Source organism: Mesoplodon densirostris, chromosome 3 (assembly GCF_025265405.1).
Source record: "Mesoplodon densirostris isolate mMesDen1 chromosome 3, mMesDen1 primary haplotype, whole genome shotgun sequence".
NCBI classification, from domain to species: Eukaryota; Metazoa; Chordata; class Mammalia; order Artiodactyla; family Ziphiidae; genus Mesoplodon; species Mesoplodon densirostris.
In genome coordinates this window covers 28,615,013-28,640,087 of record NC_082663.1, presented here as the reverse complement: position 1 = coordinate 28,640,087, position 25,075 = coordinate 28,615,013, and the positions used below count along the sequence as shown (strand labels likewise).

At 41.2% G+C, this 25,075-nt stretch overlaps 1 protein-coding gene across 4 annotated transcripts in view; it reads left to right on the top strand.

Annotated features, from left to right (window-relative positions):
- ADAMTS12 (ADAM metallopeptidase with thrombospondin type 1 motif 12) overlaps positions 1-25,075 on the top strand; it is a 418,668-nt gene that overhangs the window by 214,817 nt on the left and 178,776 nt on the right. For all 4 annotated transcript variants that reach the window (XM_060092771.1, XM_060092772.1, XM_060092769.1 and 1 more), the window contains exons 4-5: positions 22,909-23,105; positions 23,943-24,026. In XM_060092771.1, coding sequence (XP_059948754.1) covers positions 22,909-23,105; positions 23,943-24,026 — 281 coding nt within the window. The remainder of the gene's footprint in view (positions 1-22,908; positions 23,106-23,942; positions 24,027-25,075) is intronic.

Genomic DNA, 25,075 nt, shown 5'->3' with positions numbered 1-25,075 from the left:
TTATTCTGAATTCTTTTTCTGGAAGGTTTCCTATCTCCCCTCATTTAGTTGTTTTTCTGGGGTTTTGTGTTGTTCCTTAATCTCCTACATAGCCCTCTGACATTTCATCTTGTCTATCTTTCTGTGAATGTGGTTTTTTTTCCACACACTGCAGGATATTCATTCTTATTCCTTCTGCTCTCTGTCGTCTTGTGGGTGTGGCTATCTAAGAGGCTTGTGCCCATCATTGTAGTTTTGATTTGCATTTCTTTACTGATTAGTGATATTGAGCATCCTTTCATATGTTTGTTGGCAATCTGTATATATTCTTTGGAGAAATGTATATTTAGGTCTTCTGCCCATTTTTGGATTGGGTTGTTTGTTTTTTTGATATTGAGCTGCATGAGCTGCTTGTATGTTTTGGAGATTAATACTTTGTCAGTTGCTTTGTTTTCAAATATTTTCTCCCATTCTAAGCATTGTCTTTTCATCTTGTTTATGGTTTCCTTTGCTGTGCAGAAGCTTTTAAGTTTCATAAGGTCCCATTTGTTTATTTTTTATTTATTTATTTGTTTTTTTGTGTGGTACATGGGCCTCTGACTGTTGTGGCCTCTCCTGTTGTGGAGCACAGGCTCCAGATGCACAGGCTCAGTGGCCATGGCTCATGGGCTTAGCCGCTCCAGGGGATGTGGGATATTCCTGGACCGGGGCATGAACCCCTGTGCCCTGCATCGGCAGGTGGACTCTCAACCACTGAGCCACCAGGGAAGCCCCCATTTGTTTATTTATGTTTTTATTTCCATTTCTCTAGGAGTTGGGTCAAAAAGGATCCTGCTGTGATTTATGTCAAAGAGTGTTCTTCCTATGTTTTCCTCTAAGAGTTTTATAGTGTCTGGCCTTACATTTAGATCTTTAATCCATTTTGAATTTTTTTTTGTGTGTATGGTGTTAGCGAGTGTTCTAATTTCATTCTTTTACATATACCTGTCCAGTTTTCCCAGAACCGCTTATTGAAGTGGCTGTCTTTTCTCCATTGTATATTCTTGCCTCCTTTATCAAATATAAGGTAACCATATGTGTGCGGGTTGATCTCTGGGCTTTCTATCCTGTTCCATTGATCTATATTTCTGTTTTTGTGCCAGTACCACACTGTCTTGATTATTGTAGCTTTGTAGTATAGTCTGAAGTCTGGGAGCCTGATTTCTCCAGCTCCATTTTTCTTTCTCGTGATTGCTTTGGCTATCTGGGGTCTTTTCATTTCCATACAAATTGTGAAATTTTTTGCTATAGTTCTGTGAAAAATGCTGTTGGTAGTTTGATAGAGATTGCATTGAATCTGTAGATTGCTTTTGGTAGTGTAGTCATTTTCACAGTGTTGATTCTTCCAAACCAAGAACATGGTATATCTCTCCACTTGCTTGTATCATCTTTAATTTCTTTCATCAGTGTCTTACAGTTTTTTTGAATACAGGTCTGTTGTCTCCTTAGGTGGGTTTATTCCTAGGAATTCTATTCTTTTTGTTGAAGTGGTAAATGGGAGTGTTTCCTTAATTTCTCTTTCAGATTTTTTATCATTAGTGTATAGGAATGCAAGAGGTTTCTGTGCATTAATTCTGTATCCTGCTATTTTACCAAATTCATTGATTAGCTCTAGGAGTTTTCTGGTAGCATTTTTAGGATTCTCTATGTATAGTATCATGTCGTTTGCAAACAGTGACAGCTTTACTTCTTCTTATCCGATTTGCATTCCTTTTATTTCTTTTTCTTCTCTGATTGCTATTGCAAAAAATTCCAAAACTCTGTTGAGTAATAGTGACAGGAGTTGGAATACTTGTCTTGTTCCTGATTTTAGCGGAAATGTTTTTTAGGTTTTCACTATTGAGAATGATGTTGGCTGTGGGTTTTTCACATATGGTCTTTATTATGTTGAGGTAAGTTCCCTCTATGCCTACTTTCTGGAGAGTTTTTATCATAAACTTGTGTTGAATTTTGTCAAAAGCTTTTTCTTCGTCTATTGAGGTGATCATATGGTTTTTATCTTTCAGTTTGTTAATATGGTGTATCACATAGATTGATTTGTGTATATTGAAGAATCCTTGCATTCCGGGATATACCCCACTTGATCATGGTGTATGATCTTTTGATATGCTGTTGGATTCTCTTTGCTAGGATTTGTTGAGGATTTTTGCATCTATGTTCATCAATGATATTGGTGTGTAGTTTTCTTTTTTGTGACATCTTTTTCTGGTTTTGGTATCAGGTTGATCGTGGCCTGTAGATTGAGTTTGCGAGTCTTCCTCCCTCTGCTATATTTTGGGAGAGTTTGATAAGGGTAGGTATTAACTCTTCTCTAAATGTTTGATAGAATTCGCCTGTGAATCCATCTGGTCCTGGCATTTTGTTTGTTGGAAGATTTCTAATCACAGTTTCAATTTCAGTGCTTGTGATTGGTCTGTTTATTTTTCTATTTCTTCCTGGTTCATTCTTGGAAGGTTGTGCATTTCTAAGAACTTGTCCATTTCTTCCAGGTTCCATTTTATTGGCATATAGTTGCCTGTTGTAATCCCTTATGATTTTTTGTATTTCTGCCATGTCAGTTGTTACTTCTCCTTTGTCATTTCGAATTCTGTTCATTTGAATCTTCTCCCTTTTTCTCTTGATGAGTCTGGCTAGCGGTTTTCTCATTTTTGTTTATTTTCTCAAACAACCAGCTTTTAGTTTTATTGATCTTTGCTATTGTTTCCTTCATTTCTTTTTCATTTATTTTTGATCTGATCTTTATGATTTCTTTCTTTCTGCTAACTTTGGGCTTGTTTTGTTTTCTTTCTCTGATGGCTTTAGGTGTAAGTTTAGGTTGTTTATTTGACATTTTTTTTTTGTTTCTTGGGTAGGATTTTATTACTCTAAACTTCTCTGTTAGAACTCCTTTTGCTGCATCCCATAGGTTTTGGTCATCATGTTTTCATTGTCGTTTGTTTCTAGGTACTTTTTGATTTCCTCTTTGATTTCTTCAGTGATCTCTTGGTTATTTAGTAGTGCATTGTTTAGCCTCCATGTTTTTGTATTTTTCCCAGATATTTTTCCTGTAATTGATATCTACTCTCATAGCATTGTGGTCAGAAAAGATACTTCATACAATTTCCATTTTCTTAAATTTACCAAGGCTTCATTTGTGACCGAGGATATGACCTATCCTGGAGAATATTACATGAGCACTAGAGAAGAAAGTGTATTCTATTGTTTTTGGATGGAATGTCCTTTAAATATCAATTAAGTCCATCTTGTTTAATGTGTCATTTAAAGCTTGTGTTTCCTTATTTATTTTCATGTTGTATTATCTGTCCATTTGTGATAGTGGGATGTTAAATTCCTACTATGATTTCCCCTTTATGGCTGTTAGCATTTGTCTTATGTATTGAGGTGCTCCTTTGTTGGGTACATAAATATTTATAATTGTTATATCTTCTTCTTGGATTGATCCCTTGATCATTATGTAGTGTCCTTCTTTGTCTCTTGTAATAGTCTTTATTTTAAAGTCTATTTTGTCTGACATGGGAATTGCTGCTCCAGCTTTCTTTTGATTTCCACTCCATGGAATATCTTTTTCCATGCCCTCACTTTCAGTCTGTATGTGTCCCTAGGTCTGAAGTGTGTCTCTGGTAGACAGCATATATACAGGTCTTGTTTTTGTATCCATTTAGCCAGTCTATGTCTTTTGGTTGGAGCATTTAATCCATTTACATTTAAGGTAGTTATCAATATGTATGTTCCTATTATCATTTTCTTAATTGTTTTGTGCTTGTTATTGTAGGTCTTTTCCTTTTCTCGTGTTCTGCCTACAGAAGTTCCTTTAGCATTTGTTGTAAAGCTGGTTTGATGGTGCTGAATTCTCTTAACTTTTGCTTGTTTGAAAGGGTTTTGATTTCTCCCTCGAATCTGAGTGAGATCCTTGCTGTGTAGAGTAATCTTTGTTGTATCTTTTTCCCTTTCATCACTTTAAATATGTTCTGCCACTCCCTTCTGGCTTGCAGAGTTTCTGCTGAAAGGTCAGCTGTTAACCTTATGGGGATTCCCTTGTATGTTATTTGTTGCTTTTCCCTTGCTGCTTTTAATATTTTTCTTTCTGTTTAATATTTGATAGTTTGATTAATATGTGTATTAGCATGTTTCTCCTTGGATTTATCCTTAATGGGACTCTCTATGCTTCCTGGACCTAATTGATTATTTCCTTTCCCTTCGTATGGAATTTTTCAACTATAATCTCTTCAAATATTTTGTCAGAACCTTTCTTTTTCTCTTCTTCTTCTGGGACCCCTATGATTCGAATATTGGTACATTTATTGTTGTCCCAGAGGTTTCTGAGACTGTCCTCAATTCATTCATTCTTTTTTCTTTATTCTGCTCTGCAGCAGTTATTTCCACTATTTTATCTTCCAGGTCACTTATCCATTCTTCTGTCTCAGTTATTCTGCTCTTGATTCCTTTTACAGAATTTTTCATTTCACTTATTGTGTTGTTCATCAGTGTTTGTTTGCTCTTTAGTTCTTCCAGTTCCTTGTTAAATGTTTCTTGTATTTTCTCCATTCTATTTCCAAGATTTTGGATCATCTTTACTATCATTACTCTGAATTCTTTTTCAGGTAGACTGCCTATTTCCTCTTCATTTGTTTGGCCTGGTGGGTTTTTATGTTGCTCCTTCATCTTCTGCCTATTTCTCTGTCTTCCCATTTTGTTTAACTTACTGTGTTTGAGTCTCCTTTTCACAGGCTGCCCGTTCATAGTTCCCATTGTTTTTGGTGTCTGCCCCCAGTGGGTAGCGTTGCTTCAGTGGCTTGTGTAGACTTCCTGGTAGAGGGGACTGATGCCTGTGCTCTGGTGGGTGCGGCTAGACTTTGTCTTTTTGGTGGGCAGGGCTGCTTCTGGTGGTGTGTTTTGGGTTGTCTGTGACATTAGTATGATTTTAGGCAGCCTCTCTGCTAATGGATAGGGTTGTGTTCCTGTCTCGCTTGTTGTTTAGCATTGGGTGTCCAGCACTGAAAGTTGCTGGCCGTTGGCTGGAACTGGGTCTTAGCATTCAGATGGAGATCTCTGGGAGAGCTCTTGCCAATTGATATTGCTTGAGGCTGGGAAGTCTCTGGTGGTCCAATGTCCTGAACTTGGCCCACTACCTCAGGGGCAGAGGCCTGACACCAGGCCAGAGCACCAAGACCCTGACAGCCACACAGCTCAAGTTGATTGTGGGGATTTAATCCACGGCTTCTGAGACTGCCCAGAGAAATTTCCCTTTCTCCTCTTTGCACCACTCCTGGGGTTCAGCTTTGGTTTTGGCCCCACCTCTGCATGTAGGTTTCCCTCACGATTCCAGGGATGTGGGGATTTTCTTGCCTTTTGAGAAGTCTGAGGTCTTCTGCCAGTGTTCAGTAGGTGTTCTGTAGGAGTTGTTCCACATGTAGATGTATTTTTGATGTATTTGTCAGGAGGAAGGTGATCTCCACATGTTACTCCTCCACCATCTTGAATGTGCACCCTTCACCTTACTTTTAAAGTTCATTTTTCTAACTTAAAAAGTAATATAGAAAATACAGTAGAGTGGGTAAAAGAAAAATTACCCACAGTCTCACTTGCTCTAATGAGCTTCTGAGAAATTTCAAAATGGAAGGGGGGAGCACCTTGTTATTTTGTGAGTTCCCTTGTCCCTTAGAGTGAGGAGGGCACCTGACTCCCGAATAGTGTTTCCTTTAGGAAACAAAACTTGCCCAGTTTTGATATGTGTGCACGTTTGTTGTTAAGTAGAGGGAAAGAACTGCAAATATGTCCATATGTACATATGTTACACACCCATACTTATGTAAATATGACCAGATAAAAATATAATAAAAATTATCTCATCAGGCTGGAATTGTTCTGTTGCTGTCTGCTCAGAAATGAGGCAGATGATTTCTCAAGGTTTCTGTGATCTATTTCTCTGATTAGAGGGCTCAGAGATTTCTCTGCTTGTGACTTGCAGCTTGACTCTCGCTGTCTCGCCAAGTTAACGATTTTTTTTTTACTCAGGGACTCTGGGGGTGAGGGAAGAGCTTAGACCTATTTAAGCCCTGGCATCAAGTGGGTGAAATATCAAGCAGTCATGTGTGATCTGGGAGGCAGCAGCAGCAAAAATATCTGACTATTAGGTTTCTTAGTAACAGATGCGTTGAGCCTTTGATGCCACTGGATAGAGTGTTAATAAATGAACAATCCAGTAGGCATCACCCAGAATTTTCTTGCTGCATTTTAAAGTGCATGTGAATAGAGGTTCCCAACCATGCATAGTGTTTTCTTCCCCTTTCTACAAAACCTTGGTACCTTCAGATCTCTTAAGACGACCATACATAGGACTCATGGGATTGTTTTCTCCAGAACGAGAGTAGGCATGTAACATTTATGAACATACTGTTTCTGGAAGCTGTTGGGCAGATCAGTCTTATTCCTGCTAGTGACAGAGTGGAGGTACTAAAAGAGAACCCACTGTTTATTTATGTTTAATCAACTTGCTGAGCTGAGGGATTGGATCAAATGCTACCACTTGGTGATGAAAGCAGCCCACCCTCTGAGGGTCATGGGTGAGAAGAGATAGTGCTTACAAACATCGAGGGGGTGGTTAAGTCATCATATCATTCAGGATATGTTTATGTGTAGCAGAAAAACCCATGTAAGATTTACTTATTTAAATTATTGTTGTTACTGACTGCAAAGAACTATTCTAGGTACTGGGGATAAAGGAGTGAAAAAAACAGACAAAATAGCCCTCTTTTATTCTAGTTGATAAATGGACTTTTATCGCTCACATCAATGAAATTTGGAGATAAAATGTCCAAGGCTGGTGTAGTGCTCCACAATCTTCAGGAACTCAGACTCGTATCATCTGTCTTCTATCTTGTTGTTCTATCTTCTTTGACATCTGGCTTCCACTTCCTTGTCCAGACCATCCAGATTCAGACCAGGAAGGAGGAAGAATAAAAGAGGTATCCATGCCTTCCCTTTAAGTTCTGTAAGTTACATATAGCACTTCCCCTTGTGTCCCATTGGTCAGAATTTAGCCACAAGGGAGGCTGAGACATTTAGTCTATATTCTAGGAAGCTGTGTGCCCAGCAAAAAAATCAAGGAGGAGGAAAAAATATTGCGGTAACTGGTAGTCTGACACAGTCATCATAAAGTCAGGCACAAGTTGCTTTAGGCTTGATATGGTAGTTTTAAGGACCTGACACAAACCACAGAGAAGGGACAGATGGAGAAGGAGCATTGTGTGGGTACCCACCTTAGGCTGCCCACCACCTTAGAGTGGCCTAGATCTGTTGGAGAGCACTGATTCATTTTTCCTTCTGTGTCAACTCTTGCCTGTAGGTCCATCTTACCGTTAAGAAAAGCCTGTTAAGTAGTTTGCACCATATTTATTGAGCACATACTATGTTTAGCGAGCTCAGTAATCTTTAAACAGTACTGCCAGAAAGTGTAGGGAGGTAGATACGGAGTTTCAGAGTGGCCCCTTCCTTGGAAGGTCCTGCTGAGGCTCAGGACCAGCCCTAGGTAAATTGTAAGGTGGCCCCATGCTGGTCCATCACCCATATACCCACAGATGGAAGAGAGCTCCATTCTCCAAGTGACCACTCTCTGGTCTCTCCCACTGCCTCAGTGGCTTTACTTATGTAATAGGTCTTTCTGGTCCATCAATATGTAAACCTTCATTAAGACCTAGAAAGAAAGCATAAGCTACTTAAAGCAACCTGGGTTTCTTTTTTCACTCTGTAGCTCCTGTACAAGATATTTTTTCCTTTATTTTAATGCAGGTAATTTTAGAATGAGAGATTCTTATAATCTAAAGAGGCTTTGGCAGTCATTTAATCTAAATTCCTTCCTGAGTTTCCTGTGTTCCGCAAGTAATGTGTCATAGAAGTCTAGGTATTAACAGGAGCTCTGAAAATGAGTCCCAAGGTCAAGAAAGCTTGGGAAACAAGAGTACCAAATTTCCCACTTGGAGATTCACAATATAATTAATTTTTATAGGCTGGCAAAATTCCATACCTTAAATGAAAATGTAATTGTGCAGGAGTATACTATTGATACCTGCAGAAAACGAGAGCTCACCACTGAGGACTTAGAGCCTCTCAGAAGCCTTTCATGGTGGCTTGGGTGAAGTATGAAGGTCCCTGAGTTATTCACCAATCCTTCAGTCATGAAGCTGAGGAAAATGTGTCACCAGAGTTCTATCAATGTTTATGCATGCTGGGACTCATTATCCACTTGGTTGATTATTCAGTTTTTCTTGGTCTTCCTTCACCCCGCCCCCCACCGCCTCCTCCACATCTGGTCTTAATTGTGAGAAATGCATCAGTACATTTCTATCAGAAGATGAGGAATGGAAAGAACGTGTGTGGGATTAGATCTCAAATCAGGGGAATTCCTTGTCATTCCAAATGTTACCAATGAATGAAATTGGTAATTTAAAATAAAATACTAGAGAGACCTTCAAGATGGTGGAGGAGGGAGATGTGGAGATCACCTTCCTCCCCACAAATGCATCAGAAATACATCTACATGTGGAACAACTCCTACAGAACACCTACTGAATGCTGGCAGAAGACCTCAGACCTCCCAAAAGACAAGAAACTCCCCCACGTACCTGGGTAGGGCAAAAGAAAAAAGAAAAAACAGAGACAAAAGAACAGGGATGGGACCTGCACCAGTGGGAGGGAGCTGTGAAGGAGGAAAGGTTTCCACATGCTAGGAGGCCCCTTCACTGGCAGAGATGGGGGTGTGGGTGGGGGGGAAGCTGTGGAGCCACAGAGGAGAGCGCAGCAACAGGGCTGCAGAGGACAAAGCAGAGAGATTCCCACACAGAGGATCCATGCCGATCAGCACTCACCAGCCCGAGAGGATTGTCTGCTCACTTGCCGGGGGTGGGGGTGGGGGCTGGGAGCTGAGGCGGCGACTTTGGAGGTCAGACCCCAGGGAAAGGACTGGAGTTGGCTGTGTGAACACAGCCTGAAGGGGCTAGTGCACCACAGCTAGCTGGGAGGGGATCTGGGAAAAGTTCTAGAACTGCCAAAGAGGCAAGAGACTATTGTATCGGGGTACGCAAGAAGAGGGGATTCAGAGCACCGCCTAAACGAGCTCCAGAGATGGGCGCAAGCCATGGCTATCAGCATGGACACCAGAGATGAGCATGAGACACTAAGGCTGCTGCTACAGCCACCAAGAAACCTGGGTGCAAGCCCAGGTCACTATCCACACCTCCCCTCCCAGGAGTCTGTGCAGCCAGCCACTGCCAGGGTCCCATGATCCAGGGACAACTTCTCAGGGAGAACGCACGGCACGCCTCAGGCTGGTGCAATGTCATGTTGGCCTCTGCTGCCGCAGGCTTGCCCTGCATTCCATACCCCTCCTTCCCCCCAGCCTGAGTGAGCCAGAGCCCCCTAATCAGCTCCTCCTTTAACTCCATCCTGTCTGAGCCAAGAACAGACACCCTCAGACGAACTAACACAGAGGCGGGACCAAATCCAAAGCTGAGCCCCAGGAGTTGTGCGAACAAAGAAGAGAAAGGGAAATCTCTCCCAGCAGCCATAGGAGCAGCGGATTAAATCTCCACAATCAGCTTGATGTACCCTGCATCTGTGCACTACCTGAATAGACAATGAATCATCCCAAAATTGAGGCAGTGGATTTTAGGAGCAACAATATATATACTTTTTTCCTTTTTCTCTATTTGTGAGTATGTATGTGTATGCTTCTTTGTGTGATTTTGTCTGTGTAGCTTAGCCTTTACCATTTGTCTTAGGGTTCTGTCTGTCCGTTTTTTTTCTTCTTTTTTTAAAAGTATAATTTTTTTTTTTTTTTTTTTTTTCAGTACACAGGCCTCTCACTGTTGTGGCCTCTCCCATTGTGGAGCACAGGCTCCGGATGTGCAGGCTCAGCGGCCATGGCTCATGGGCCCAGCCGCTCCGCAGCATGTGGGATCTTCCCGGACCGGGGCATGAACCCGTGTCCCCTGCATTGGCAGGCAGACTCTCAACCACTGCGCCACCAGGGAAGCCCTTTAAGTATAATTTTTAGCACTTGTTATCATTGTTGGATTTGCTTTTTGGTTTAGTTGCTCTCTTCTTTCCTTCTTTCTTTTTTTTCTTTTCTTTAATTAGTTTTTGATTTAAAAAAATTTTTAATAATTACTTTTTATTTTCTCTTTAATAACTTTATTTTATTTTATTTTGTTTCCTTCTTCTTTTTTTCTCCCTCTTCTTCTGAGCCGTGTGGCTGACACAGTCTTGGTACTCTGAGTGGGTGTCAGGCCTGTGCCTCTGAGGTGGGAGAGCTGAGTTCAGGACATTGGTCCACCAGAGACCTCCCAGCTCCACATAATGAAAATGATGAGTGAAAGCTCGCCCAGAGATCTCCATCTCAATGCTAAGACTCAGCACCACTCAACGAACAGCAAGCTACAGTGCTAGAAAACCAATGCCAAACAACAAGAAAGACAGGAACACAACCCCACCCATTAGCAGAGAGGCTGCCTAAAAGCATAATAAGGTAACAGACACGCCAAAACACACCACCGGACGTGGTCCTGCCCACCAGAAACACAAGATCCAGGCTCATCCACCAGAACACAGGCAGCAGTCCCCTCAACCAGGAAGCCTACACAACCCACTGAACCAACCTCAGCCACTGGGGGCAGATACCAAAAACAATGGGAAGTACGAAGCTGCAGCCTGTGAAAAGGAGACCCCAAACACAGTAAGTTAAGCAAAATGAGAAGACAGAGAAACACACAGCAGCTGAAGGAGCAAGGTAAAAACCAACCAGACCAAACAAATGAAGAGGCAACTGGCAGTCTACCTGAAAAAGAATTCAGAGTTATGATAGTAAAGATGATCTAAAATCTTGGAAATAGAATGGAGAAAATACAAGAAACTTTTAACAAGGACCTAGAAAAACTAAAGAGCAAACAATGATGAACAACACAATAAATGAAATTAAAATTTCTCTAGATGGAATCAAGAGCAGAATAACTGAGGCAGAAGTACGAATAAGTGACCTGGAAGATAAAATAGTGGAAATAACTATTGCAGAGCAGAATAAGGGAAAAAGAATGAAAAGAACTGAGGACAGGGCTTCCCTGGTGGCGCAGTGGTTGAGAGTCCACCTGCCGATGCAGGGGACACGGGTTTCTGCCCCGGTCCAGGAAGATCCCACATGCCACGGAGTGGCTGGGCCCGTGAGCCATGGCCGCTGCTGTGCCTGTGCATCCGGAGCCTATGCTCTGCAACGGGAAAGGCCACAACAGGGAGAGGCCCGTGTACTGCAAAACAAACAAACAAACAAACAAAAAACCCCAAAAAAAACCACACATGGAGGCTAAATTATACACTACTTAATAACCAAGATATCACTGCAGAAATCAAAGAGGAAATCAAAAAATACCTAGAAACAAATGACAGTGAAAACAAAATGACCCAAAACCTATGGGATGCAGCAAAAGCAGTTCTAAGAGGGAAGTTTATAACAATACAATACTACCTCAAGAAACAAGAAACATCTCAAATAAGCAACCTAATCTTACACCTAAAGCAGTTAGACAGAGAAGAAAAAAAAAAACCCAAAGTTAGGAGAAAGAAAGAAATCATAAAGATCAGATCAGAAATAAATGAAAAAGAAATGAAGGAAAGAGTAGCAAAGATCAATAAAATTAAAAGCTGGTCCTTTGAAAAGATAAACAAAATTGATAAACATTAGCCAGATTCATCAAGAAAAAAAAGGAGAAGGCTCAAATCAACAGAATTAGAAATGGAAAAGGAGAAGTAACAATTGACACTGCAGAAATACAAAAGATCATGAGAGATTACTACAAGCAAGTATATGCCAATAAAATGGACAACCTGGAAGAAATGGACAAATTCTTAGAAATGCACAAACTGCCAAGACTGAACCAGGAAGAAAGAGAAAATATAAACAGACCAATCATAAGCACTGAAATTGAGACTGTGATTAAAATTCTTCCAACAAACAAAAGCCCAGGACCAGATGGCTTCACAGGCGAATTCTATCAAACATTTAGAGAAGAGCTAACACCCATACTTCTCAGACTCTTCCAAAATACAGCAGAGAGAGGAACACTCCCAATCTCATTCTACGAGACCACCATCACCCTGATACCAAAACCAGACACAGATGTCACAAAGAAAGAAAACTACAGGCTAATATCACTGATGAACATACATGCAAAAATCCTCAACAAAATACTAGCAGACAGGGCTTCTCTGGTGGCACAGTGGTTGAGGGTCCACCTGCCGATGCAGGGAATATGGGTTCGTGTCCCATTCCAGGGGGGTCCTACATGCCGTGGAGCAGCTGGGCCCATGGGCCGTGGCCGCTAGGCCTGCGCATCCAGAGCCTGTGCTCCGTGACGGGAGAGGCCACAGCAGTGGGAGGCCCGCATACTGCAAAAAAAAAAAAAAAAAAAAAAAAAAACTAGCAGATAGAATCCAACAGCACATTAAAAGATCATACATTAGAATCAAGTGGGTTTTATCCCAGGAATTGAAGGATTCTTCAATATACGCAAAACAATCAATGTGATACACTATACTAACAAACTGAAGGAAAAAAAACCCTATGATCTTCTCAAGAGATGCAGAAGAAGCTTTTGACCAAATTCAACACCATTTTATGCTAAAAACCCTCCAGAAAGTAGGCATAGAGGGAACTTACCTCAACATAATAAAGGCCATATGACAAACCCACAGCCAACATCATTCTCAATGGTGAAAAAATGAAACCATTTCCTCTAAGATCAGGAAAAAGGCAAGGTTGCCAACTCTCACCACTATTATTCAACATAGTTTTGGAAGTTTAACCACGGCAATCAGTGAAGAATAAGAAATAAAAGGAATCCAAAGTGCAAAACAAGAAGTAAAGATGTCAGTGTTTGCAAGTGACATGATACTATACATAGCGAATGCTAAAGACTCTACCAGCAACTACTAGAGTTAATCAATGAATTTGGTAACGTTTCAGGATACAAAATTAATGCCCAGAAATCTCTTGCATTCCTATACACTAATGATGAAAAATCTGAAAGAGAAATTAAGGAAAACCTCCCATTTACCGCAACAAAAAGAATAAAATACCTTGGAATAAACCCACCTAAGGAGACAAAGGACCTGTATGAAGAAAACTATAAGACACTGATGAAATAAATTAAAGGCGATACAAACAGATGGAGAGATATACCATGTTCTTGGATTGGAAGAATCAACATTGTGAAAATGACTGTACTACCCAAAGTAATCTACACAGTCAATGCAATCCCTATAGAACTACAAATGACATTTTTCACAGAACTAGAACAAAAAATTTCACAATTTGTATGGAGACACAAAAGACCCTGAATAGCCAAAGCAATCTTGAGAAAGAAAAACGGAGCAGGAGGAATCAGACTCCCTCACTTCAGACTATACTACAAAGCTACAGTAATCAAGACAGTATGGTACTGACACAAAAACAGAAATATAGATCAATGGAACAGGACAGAAAGCCCAGAGATAAACCCACGCATATATTGTCACCTTAGCTTTGATAAAGGAGGCAGGAATGTACAGTGGAGAAAGGACAGCCTCTTCAATAAGTGGTGCTGGGAAAACTGGACAGCTACATGTAAAATAATGAAATTAGAACACTGTCTAACACCATACACAAAAATAAACTCAAAATGGATTAAAGACCTAAATGTAAGACCAGACACTGTAAAACTCTTAGAGGAAAATATAGGCAGAATACTCTCTGACATAAATCACAGCAAGATCCATTTTGACCCACCTCCTAGAGAAATGGAAATAAAAAGAAAAATAAACAAATGGGACCTAATGAAACTTAAAAGTTTTTGCACAGCAAAGGAAACCATAAACAAGACGAAAAGACAACCCTCAGAATAGGACAAAATATTTGCAAATGAAGCAGCTGACAAAGTATTAGTCTCCAAAATTTACAGGCATCTCATCCAGCTCAATATCGGAAAAAGAAACAACCCAATCCAAAAATGGGCAGAAGACCTAAATAGACATTTCTCCAAAGAAGATATACAGATTGCCAATAAACACATGGAAAGAATGCTCAACATCACTAATCATTAGAGAAATGAAAATCAAAACTACAATGAGGTATCACCTCACACCAGTCAGAATGGCCATTATCAATAAATCTACAAACAATAAATGCTGGAGAGGGTGTGGAGAAAGGGAACCTTCTTGCCCCGTTGGTGGGAATGTAAATTGATACAGCCACTTTGGAGAACAGCATGGAGGTTCCTTATAAAACTACAAATAGAACTACCATATGACCCAGCAATCCCACTACTGGGCATATACCCTGAGAAAACCATAATTCAAAAAGAGACATGTACCACAATGTTCATTGTAACTCTATTTACAATAGCCAGGACATGGAAGCAACCTAAGTGTCCATTGACAGATGAATGGATAAAGAAGATGTGGCACATATATACAATGGATTACTCAGCCATAAAAAGAAACAAAATTGAGTTGTTTGTAGTGAGGTGGATGGACCTAGAGTCTGCCATACAGAGTGAAGTAAGTCAGAATGAGATAAACAAATACTGTATGCTGACACATTTATATGGAGTCTAAAAAAAAGGAAGCAAAAAATTTCTGAAGAACCTAGGGTCAGGACAGGAATAAAGACGCAGATGTAGAGAGTGTACTTGATGACACAGAGAGGGGGAAGGGTAAGCTGGGACGAAGTGAGTGACTGGCATGGACTTATATATACTACCAAATGTAAAATGGATAGCTGGTGGGAAGCAGCCACATAGCACAGGGAGAGCAACTCGGTGCTGTGTGACCACCTAGGGAGGTGAGATAGGGAGAGTGGGAGGGATTCGCAGGAGGGAGGAGATATGGGGATATATGTATAGCTGATTCACTTTGTTATAAAGCCGAAACTAACACACCATTGTAAAGCAGTTATACTCAGATAAAGATGTTAAAAATTAAATTATTTAATTAAATAATATACTAATGGATTAAATTGTTTTATAAATTCTCTTTCTGATTGACTCTCCAGAGAGATCTTAAACCCTCCCTTTCACTTATACTTGACTTGATTATGTTGTTATTTTGGGAAGTTTCCCATTTCCAAAATGGTCCATCATTTCCTCTTTTTTTGTTGTTTTTTTGGCATGTTCTGAATAAAGTTAGGACTTTGTAAGACAAGACCAGTCAGCCTTTGGAGAGTATTTTTCATTTTATTTTTTCAGGTTCTCTTATTTATGTCCACAATCCTAAACCTGGGGGGGTCTTGTTTTGACGTATACTAGTTACTAACACTTAGTTTATGTAACTGCACTTGTGTGTCTTTAAAGACAGCTGTTTTACTTTAATAGTGACCAGTTTTGAGAAATGGATAGTCTATTACCGAAGTGTAAAAATATTTTTAGTCCCCAGTGAATGAGGTAAACTTTTTTTTTTTTTTTAGTGAAAATAAGCTCCCTGGCTGAGCCTTTTTTTTTTTTAACATCTTTATTGGAGTATAATTGCTTTACAGTGGTGTGCTAGTTTCTGCTTTATAACAAAGTGAATCAGTTATACACATACATATGTTCCCGTATCTCTTCCCTCTTGCATCTCCCTCCCTCCCACACTCCCTATCCCACCCTTCTAGGTGGTCACAAAGCACCGAGCTGATCACCCTGTGCTATGCAGCTGCTTCCGACTAGCTATCTATTTTATGTTTGGTAGTGTATATATGTCCATGCCACTCTCTCATTTTGTCACAGCTTACTCTTCCCCCTCCCCATATCCTCAAGTCCATTCTCTAGTAGGTCTGTGTCTTTATTCCTGTCTTATCCCTAGGTTCTTCATGACCTTTTTTTTTTTCTTAGATACCATATATATGTGTTAGAATACAGTATTTGTTTTTCTCTTTCTGACTTACTTCACTCTGTATGACAGACTCTAGGTCCATCCACCTTACTACAAATAACTCAATTTCGTTTCTTTTTATGGCTGAGTAATATTCCATTGTATATATGTGCCACATCTTCTTTATCCGTTCATGTGTTGATGGACACTTAGGTTGCTTCCATGTCCTGGCTATTTTAAATAGGGATGCAATGTACATTTTGGTACATGACTCTTTTTGAATTATGGTTTTCTCGGGGTATATGCCCAGTAGTGGGATTGCTGGGTTGTATGGTAATTCTATTTTTAGTTTTTTAAGGAACCTCCATACTATTCTCCATATTGGCTGTATCAATTTACATTCCCACCAACAATGCAAGAGGGTTCCCTTTTCTCCACACCCTGTCCAGCATTTATTGTTTCTAGAGTGTTTGATGATGGCCATTCTGACTGGTGTGAGATGATATCTCATTGCAGTTTTGATTTGCATTTCTTTACTGATTAGTGATATTGAGCATCCTTTCATATGTTTGTTGGCAATCTGTATATCTTCTTTGGAGAAATGTCTATTTAGGTCTTCTGCCCATTTTTGGATTGGGTTGTTTGTTTTTTGTTATTGAGCTGCATGAGCTGCTTGTAAATTTTGGTGATTAATCCTTTGTCAGTTGCTTCATTTGCAAATATTTTCTCCCATTCTGAGGGTTTTCTTTTGGTCTTGTTTATGGTTTCCTTTGCTGTGCAAAAGCTGAGGCATTTTAAATCTATCCACAGCCAGCCTGAAGAGATGAACATGTCTGGCAGCTCAGCCATCATTGCTAACGGACATGGCTCCAGCATTGACCTTCAGCTCCGTTGGGAAAAGCCACAGTGTTCTGCCAGGAAGGGGATCTGGTTGCAAGTATGTGATGGCAGCAAACTGCTGACAGTTGTGCATGGGCAATGGAAAGGTGTGTTGGCTCAACTCTGACAACACCAGAGCTGACAGGTCCCTGAGAGATGGTGGTATCTAGTGGCTTAAAGTTGTGTTGTGTGGAATCCCCCTCAGGGTCATCTGCCACAATCCAGTGATCAGAGCCACTTTCTTTTCTTTGCTTTTTGCATAATCTTTGTTTGAAGAAAGAGTTCCGTAAGTGAAATAAAATTTTAAAGTAGGAGTTCAATTCATTTTCCTCATTACATTGGGGTGGAGTTGGGGGGACCAGTGATGAGAACACTTGTCCATGGTCACGGGACTTGCCAGTGGCTCAGTGCAGAAGTGGTTCAGGCCAGGCCCATAGGGAGTGAGTCAACAGTGCGCCTGGACAAGGTGTCTAGGCCCTGTCAGACTTAAGACATTCTTCTTCCCTTTTCCAGGCAAGTGATGCCTGGAAATTCCACCCCCATCTCTATGCCACCAATCTAAATAAGATTCAGACTAACTAACCTAAAATGCTCACCTGCTGCTTAGTGGCTATGAGACTTGGAACAAATCTGAATAAATATAACCTCTTCAAATCTCATTTTTCTCACTTAAAATTGGCAATAATAAGACTTACCTCAAAACTTGTTGAGAATTAAATACAGTTGGCCCTCCATATCTGACTGTTCAGCCAACCACAGATTCAGCCAACCTTGGATGGAAAATACTCCAGAAAAAAAAAATCCAGAAAATTCCAGAAAGCAATATTTGGATTTGTTTTTCACTGGCAACTATTTGTATAGCATGTTATTGTATTTATAACTATTTACATAGCACTTACATTATATTAGGTATTACAAGTAAGCTAGAGACTATTTAAAGTATACAGGAGGATGTACATAGACTATATGCAAATATGATTTCATTGTATATAAATGACTTGAATATTCATGGATATTGGCATCTGCAGGGGCTCCTGGAACCAATTCCCTGTGGATACAGAAGGGTGGCTGTAATAAATGTCAGATATGAAAAAATGTTCATCACAGGCCTGACTCTTGATAGTTGCTCTGTCAGAGGTGGCCATTAGTGTTTGTGTTCTTGCTGAGTTGTGTTTCAGGAGACTCACTCATGCTGGTGGCAGGAAGATGGGAACAAGGGTACTAGGTCTCACTTATCTGGAAGCTATAGAGTGTGGCCTGGCAAAGATTAACTTGAGAGGATCTTCTTGGGGGAAACTGGATCTCAAACCTGGCAGTCGGTACAATTCATGGCCAGTTTCCAATTAATGGTAAACAGTTCTAAGCTAGTCAGAAATCCTCCTTCTCCGTGGGAGCTCTGCGAATGAGGCAGCAGAAGAGAATCCAGATGAGGGAAGAGTTGAGTTGGGGTAGGAGACAGAGCCTGGAGCAACTCCCTAAGCAGAAGAGGTAGCTTCTAGAAGCTACCATTGTGCTAAAAAGGCACCCTTGAAAGTACAGGAAACTATAATTTCCAGAGTCTTCTGTTCTGTGTTCACTTTCCCTGCTACCTGATAATACTCGAGCTGCCTCCAGGCAACTTCCTCAAGGCTTGGTCTGTTCCTGTCTGAAGATGACCCTGAGTCTAAGAGAGAGACGGCAGTTAAATGTTCCGCTACCTGAGAAAGCTCTAAATGAGAGCGAGCTTTGTGAAGAGCTGCCTAAAGCATTTGGGAAAGGAGAAAAAAAAAAAAAAAGCTGAATTATTTGTATTTTCCAGGGATCTTCAGGGCCTCTGCTGTGCTAGTGTTCAGGGTGTTCTGGACATCTCAGTGGACCCTGGACACATCCCTGCTCTTCCTTAGCTTCCGGTTTAGGGAAGTCAGTCCTGTGTCAGGACAGGAAATCATCTGTACTTACACTGCCCACTTGGCTAGACTTCTTCCCTTAAAACAAACATTTCCCAATCTCAGCGTGGAGAATCCTCTAACTGAAACAGTCCTCTCAGGGAGAAAAGTAAACAACTCTTACAGTTCTTCTTTATTTGTGATTCATAAATCTGTTCCAGTTCATCTTTAGTTTTTCCTTCACCCATGCATCTAGCATTTATTGGGTGTCACTGTTTGCCAAGCACAGTATTAGGCACTGGATACAAAGCTAATGGAGCTCTGGCCCTTTAGGTACTTAAAGCCTCACTGGACATTCCCCAAGCAGCAGGATATCACAGCCGGGTAGAAAGTGCTCAGAAGCTATCCCAGCCCAGAAGAGGGATCTCTAAACAGCATGTGTGTGATATGGAATGGACTGTGTCCTCCTGAATTTCCCATGTTGAAGCTCTAACCCCCAGTGTGACTGTATTTGGACATAGGGTTTTTAGGAGGAAACTAAGGTTAAATGAAATCATAAGGGTGGGGTCCTAATCCAATTGGATTGGTGGCCATATGAGAAGAGGATGAAAAAGAGATCCCTCTCTCTCTCCACATGCACACAGTGGGAAGGTAGCTGTCTGCGAGCCAGGAAAAGAGGTCTCACCAGAGCCTGACCATGCTGGCATCTTGATCTTCCAGCTTCCAGGACCGTGAGAAAGTAAATTTCTGTTGATGGTATTTCGTTGTGGCAGTCTGAGCTAAGATAATATGTGTGTGTGTTTGAGGGGCAGGGAGTGGGGGTTGGGGAGATAGGAGCTTCCCAGAATTGCTGGCACCTCACCTGCCCCCGAAGGACTGTCTGGCTTTGTCATCAGGCCTTGAAGATAAATGTGTGGGGCTGACTTCTTGTAGTTTATAAAATTTCTTAGCCAAGTCTGGGATGACTTCCTCAGGACTCAAGCAAAGTCAGCCTAGATATGTACAGTCCTGTCTCCCAACTCAGTCCCAACAGGGCCCAATTCAAATCCCACCACTTCTGGCACTATCTGCAGTAGAACTGATATCTCTCTCCTTGGGAATTATTTGAAACCTGATCATGACATTTTCATATGTTCTTGTTATCTTACCCACAATTAGATTGACTGTCACATAAGTGCAAAGATCTTGTCGCTTATTTCTTTGCCTCTATTCCTAGGAAGGTAGAGTAAGGCTTGCCCTGGTCCATACGTGTTTGTTGTTGCTGTCATCAGACAGACTTGGCTGGATCTAGGCTCTGTGGTTTACTACGTGACTCTGGGAAAATTACTTAACCTCTTTGAGCTTTGGTTTCCTCATCTGTACTACGGTGATAATATTAGGGCTTATCAGATGGATTTGCTGGCACCATGAATGAAGCATTGTGTATAGAGTGCTTAGCACAGGATCTGGCCTTTAGCACGTGCTTGGTGTAGGTCTTGTTGAAAACTTTTTGATATATGTCTTTTCCAGACCCCGTCTCTCATTTCCATGTTTCCTCCTGCAAGACCATTTACTGAATGACTCACCTATTTGCTGGAAAAATGAAGAGAACCTGATGGGCTTTAAACTCTGTTTCTTAATATCAAGGAGATAAAAGGTAGAGGAGGGAGAGTAGAGAAGGAGAAGTGAGGAAAGAAAGAAAGGACTGGGAGAAGCAGAGAAATTGCCTTTATTCTACCAGTGTCTTACCTGTGCTGGCCTCCTGCCATTCCTGACCTTAGACACGTTTGGGCCTGAGGAGGTGGGAAGGGGGAACCACAGCCAGCCAGGGATCCAAGGCTGCAGCCTGGAGCACAGGGTCCTCTTGAATGAAAGGGCTGCACATTGCACGGTGTCTGCCAACTGCAGTGAGCTGAGGGCTATATGAGGGGGCCAGCACCCAGGGAAGGGATGCAGAGTCTGTGGAGCCAAGGGAGAGGAGGGGACCGTGTGACCAAGGGCTTTGTGAGAGCACTGAGTTGCCCGGGTAGGTGAGCTTGTGGAGAGCACTGAGCATCCTTGCACCTTGGAGGAGACCCATCCCCACACGGCAAGGACAGGAGACCGAGAGAAGGAGACTGCACCTCACCCATGTTGGTAAGGTTCCTCTACTTGTCCCAGCCTGCTGACACCCCTCCCAGAAGCCCAGACTCCACCTGGGCTCAGGGTGGCTGATTCCCTGGCTTGTGCAGAGAGATTTGGAAACAGGTTGTAGTTTGAAAATGTTCCCATGAGCTTCAAAAAAAGATGAAAGGGTGAGAGACAGGAGGTCAGTAGGGGTTGAGTTAGAAACCATCAATCAACTCTCTGGAGAGTCCTTAGGGAAGTCACACTTATCCATGCAAAGTAAGTGGAGAAGGAAGATTGCAAGTTGTTCTACCGCAGATGAGGGGTTAACCGTCTCCCCATTTGTAAGTCTTCACAGCACTTCCCTCTAAGATTTCTGCAATCCTGAATTATTTTTCAAAGGTCTCATATCAAAGTACAGCTTTATTATTTTCAAGGAAAACTCACAATAATAGAATTTGAATTTATTTAGCCCTATGGTCATGTGTCATTTCTTTTGTAAATATTACTCAGTTTAGTGTGTTCTAACTTCACATAGAAAGCAAAACTGAGGAACCAGGATGGGTTACATAGCAAACCAGTGTAATCAGCTGTACAATCCAGAGAGCACTGTAGGGAGAGGAGAGGATATGGTTTTAGTTGTCCCTATTCCATGTCTGAGGCAGGGCATCAGGAGGAGGTGTGGCTCTAGACGGCTCGGAAGAACAGGACCAGACTAATAAGTGGAAATGCCAGGGAGGAGGTTCCAGCTCACTGGAGGAGAGAACTGTGAGTTGGTGTGTGGCCCCAGCCCCAGAAGTATTCAAGCTGAGGCTGGGTGGCCATCACCAGAGAGGAGGAAGGGGGCGTGAGCTTTGCTGTTCTGCTCTCCTGTTCTGACCTGGCCAGCGGTCCAGGGTGCCGATGAGAGTAGGTAGCAGGTGTGTGGCTGTCTTCCTGATAGAAATGTTCAAAGACTGGGACTCTGTTTCTCCATCATCCCAGGCTCCTTTCCTTATTTACTCTTTTGGTAAATTGATCTTTTGTGAACTCTCTAAACCATTCTGAGCCCATTGAAACCTTTTAGACTTGATCACCACTTGGGTTAAGCTTCCCCATGTGTGAAGTAGCACTTTATTCTTATTTTGGTTTTAAATAGACCTCTTTCAGGTTTCAAGGAGTTGCTTCTCAAACTTCTGGGAGTTTGAGAATGATTCTAATTCTCTTCATGATTCTATAGCCTCTTCTGGGTTTTGCCTTCCAGACTATGATCCTCCTATATTGTCTTTTCCATACTTAAACCTGTGAGTCACCTTGAGAGTTTTACTGTGCTTCGCTAGATCTTTTCCAGCTTTTTAAAAATACCTTCATGAAGTAGGATATCCTGAACTACATGCAGCTTTTCCAGCTTACATTTCTGCAATTTTCTGCATATTTACTCTGTGGGAGGCAGTGTGGTGTATATGAAAATGCATGATTTTAGGGCATAGAAAATCCTGGATCTTCCACGGATGTTATGGGCTGTGTGACTTTGGGGAGTTATTTAACCAACCACTTTGAGCATCAGTTTCTGCATTTGCAAGATGGAGATAGCAGTATGCACCTCAGATATTCATGAGGATAAACAACTTGGCATTTTTTAAAATATATATTTATTTATTTATTGGCTGCACTGGGTCTTAGTTGAGGCATGCAGGATCTTCGTTGCTGCATGCAGGACCTTTAGTTGCAGCATGCAGGATCTAGTTCCCTGACCAGGGATGGAACCCAGGCCCTCTGCACTGGGAGTGCAGAGTCCTAACCACTGGACCACCAGGGAGGTCCTGCAACTTAGCATTTTAAAGCATAGTAGTACCCTGCCTGGCGTTCATTAAGCCCTGAATAATTTAGAGGAGGAGGAGCCGGAGAAGGAGAAGAAAGTTCCCATTTTTGATTATAATATTTTTTTAATGAGGGACCTATTTAATGAAACAGGTTATAATTATTTCAGAGCAGTACATTTGAACCTCCCTGTCATATTCCAATTTCACTTATCTTGGTCATATTCATTTAAACTGATCTCTTCTTCCATTCCAGTCAAATAGATAAGAACGTTGTATTCATGCATTATTAAACATAACTTAAACTTACAGCCTTGCATCTTTATAAACATAAGTGAGTAATATGTGAGAGAGATAGAGAATGAACCCCCTATCTTCTGATTAATGTTTAGACAGTCTTGGCACCTCCCAGAAGCAAGAACTACAGCGAGAGAAGTGGGAGAGGAACAAGTTGCCAGGCAGAAGCCTCTCTCGGCGTTCCATCAGCAAGGAGAGGTGGGTGGAGACACTGGTGGTGGCCGACACGAAGATGATTGAGTACCATGGGAGCGAGAATGTGGAGTCCTATATCCTCACCATCATGAACATGGTACGTCAGACCACGTGGGGACAGGGGCAGCTGGTGAATAGATACCACTAGAGATGCTCCATCCCCCAAATAAGAGACCTTCTTTTGATCCCTTTATGTTTTTAATTTTTTTATGTTTTATTTTTTTGGCTGCACAGCTTGCAGGATCTTAGTGCCCCGACCAGGGATTGAACTGGGCCCTTGGCCCTGAAAGCACAGAGTCCTAACCACTGGACTGCCAGGGAATTCCCTGGTCCTTTTAATATATATATATATTATATATATATTATATATTATATATATTATATATTATATATATTACATATTATATATATATTATATATTATATATATTATATGTTATATATTATATATATATATGTATATATTTGTAGTTATATTTATAAATATATTCCATGCCTAGATAATTAAGGACAAATTATTCTTTCTCTTAAAAACATGTATCCTAGGAATACTTATAATTTATCATGTACATTTTCTACTAGTTACTTATCAAGTGACTCAGTCATTTTAGTATGATTTTTTCCTCACTGATTTATATAAGTTCACAAATGAGGAAACTGAGACAAAGAACTAGAACATGATTTCTTCAAGGTAGTTGGAGCTAGAATTGGAATAAAGTTAAGGACCCCTAATTTGAAGCTTCCATTTTGCCTTGTAATGCTTCCTGCTTTCCCACATGGCCGTATCTCACTCATCTTTGCACTCCACCAAAAATTCCTGATCTATAAGATAAGGAATTATTTCAAGTACATTACAGTTCTGTTTTTTCCCCTCCTCCAGCATTTATCTGTTCTCTGTTCATGTGAGGCTAATGGTTTTCCGTTTCTGACTCTAGGTCACCGGGTTGTTCCATAACCCAAGCATTGGCAATGCAATTCACATCGTTGTGGTTCGGCTCATTCTACTTGAAGAAGAAGAGGTAAGGAATAGTTTCCCCACCGGTCTTGTGACCTGGATCTTCACACTCCCTACCTGCTTCCTTCAGTAGAGCTGTGGATGGACAAGAAAGAGGGTACCAGAAAGATGTTTGGCAGCCCATCTGTGTTATTTTCTTGGGAATTCAGTGATGTCAAGTGGGAGATAGAGAACGTTTCCAAGATATACAGACTTGAAATCACCTGACAGTCTTTGTATCTAGTAACTCACAAATCAGATTGACAGCAGTGACTAAGAATGTTCCACAGTGGAAACAGACTAAATCATGTTATGGCTGGGTGATTTCAATAAAAGTTAGGAGAGACATGGAAATACTGAACCTTTTACACCGTTTATTTACCTCCTGCATATTAATACATGTCTCTCGGATCTGGGCCCACTTGTCTCTTTGCACTTTTACTTGGGGATTCTCTCTTCTCAGAGACTTAGAGAGCATGTGTATGCTGAGACTTAATTGATACCTCAAGCCCAGACCTCCTACTTGAGCTCCAGACTTACATCCAGTTGCTTATTTGACATCTCAACCTGGATGTGTTCTAATCCACTTGAACTTGGAAACTTAGTCCAAAATGGAATTCTCGATTACTCCCTGCCCAAATCATCTCAGCCCTGCCTTCCACCCTTCCCCTACCCTCCATCTTACCCATCTCAGTAAATGGTGCTATTGTGCACTGTTACATAAGCCTGGGAGTCACTCTTGCTTCCCTCCTTTCTTATCTTCCACGTTCCACAGCAAGGCCCAGCATGCTCCTACCTTCAAAGTGCATCTCAAAATCACCCACTGTTCATCATGTCCACAGTCATTGTGTTGGTTTATAGCTTTTATCATATCCTGCCTAAACTACCACAGTGAAATCCCAAATGCTCTTCCTATTTTAAGCCTTCCCTGACACCCCCAGCACCCTAATCCAATCTCTGCATAGCAGTTAGAATGGCAATTTTAAATACAAATTGAGTTGCTCCACTGAGCAAAACTATTTAATGGATTTATGTTGTTTTTAGAACAAATTCAGCATTTCTTACTGCGTCCTG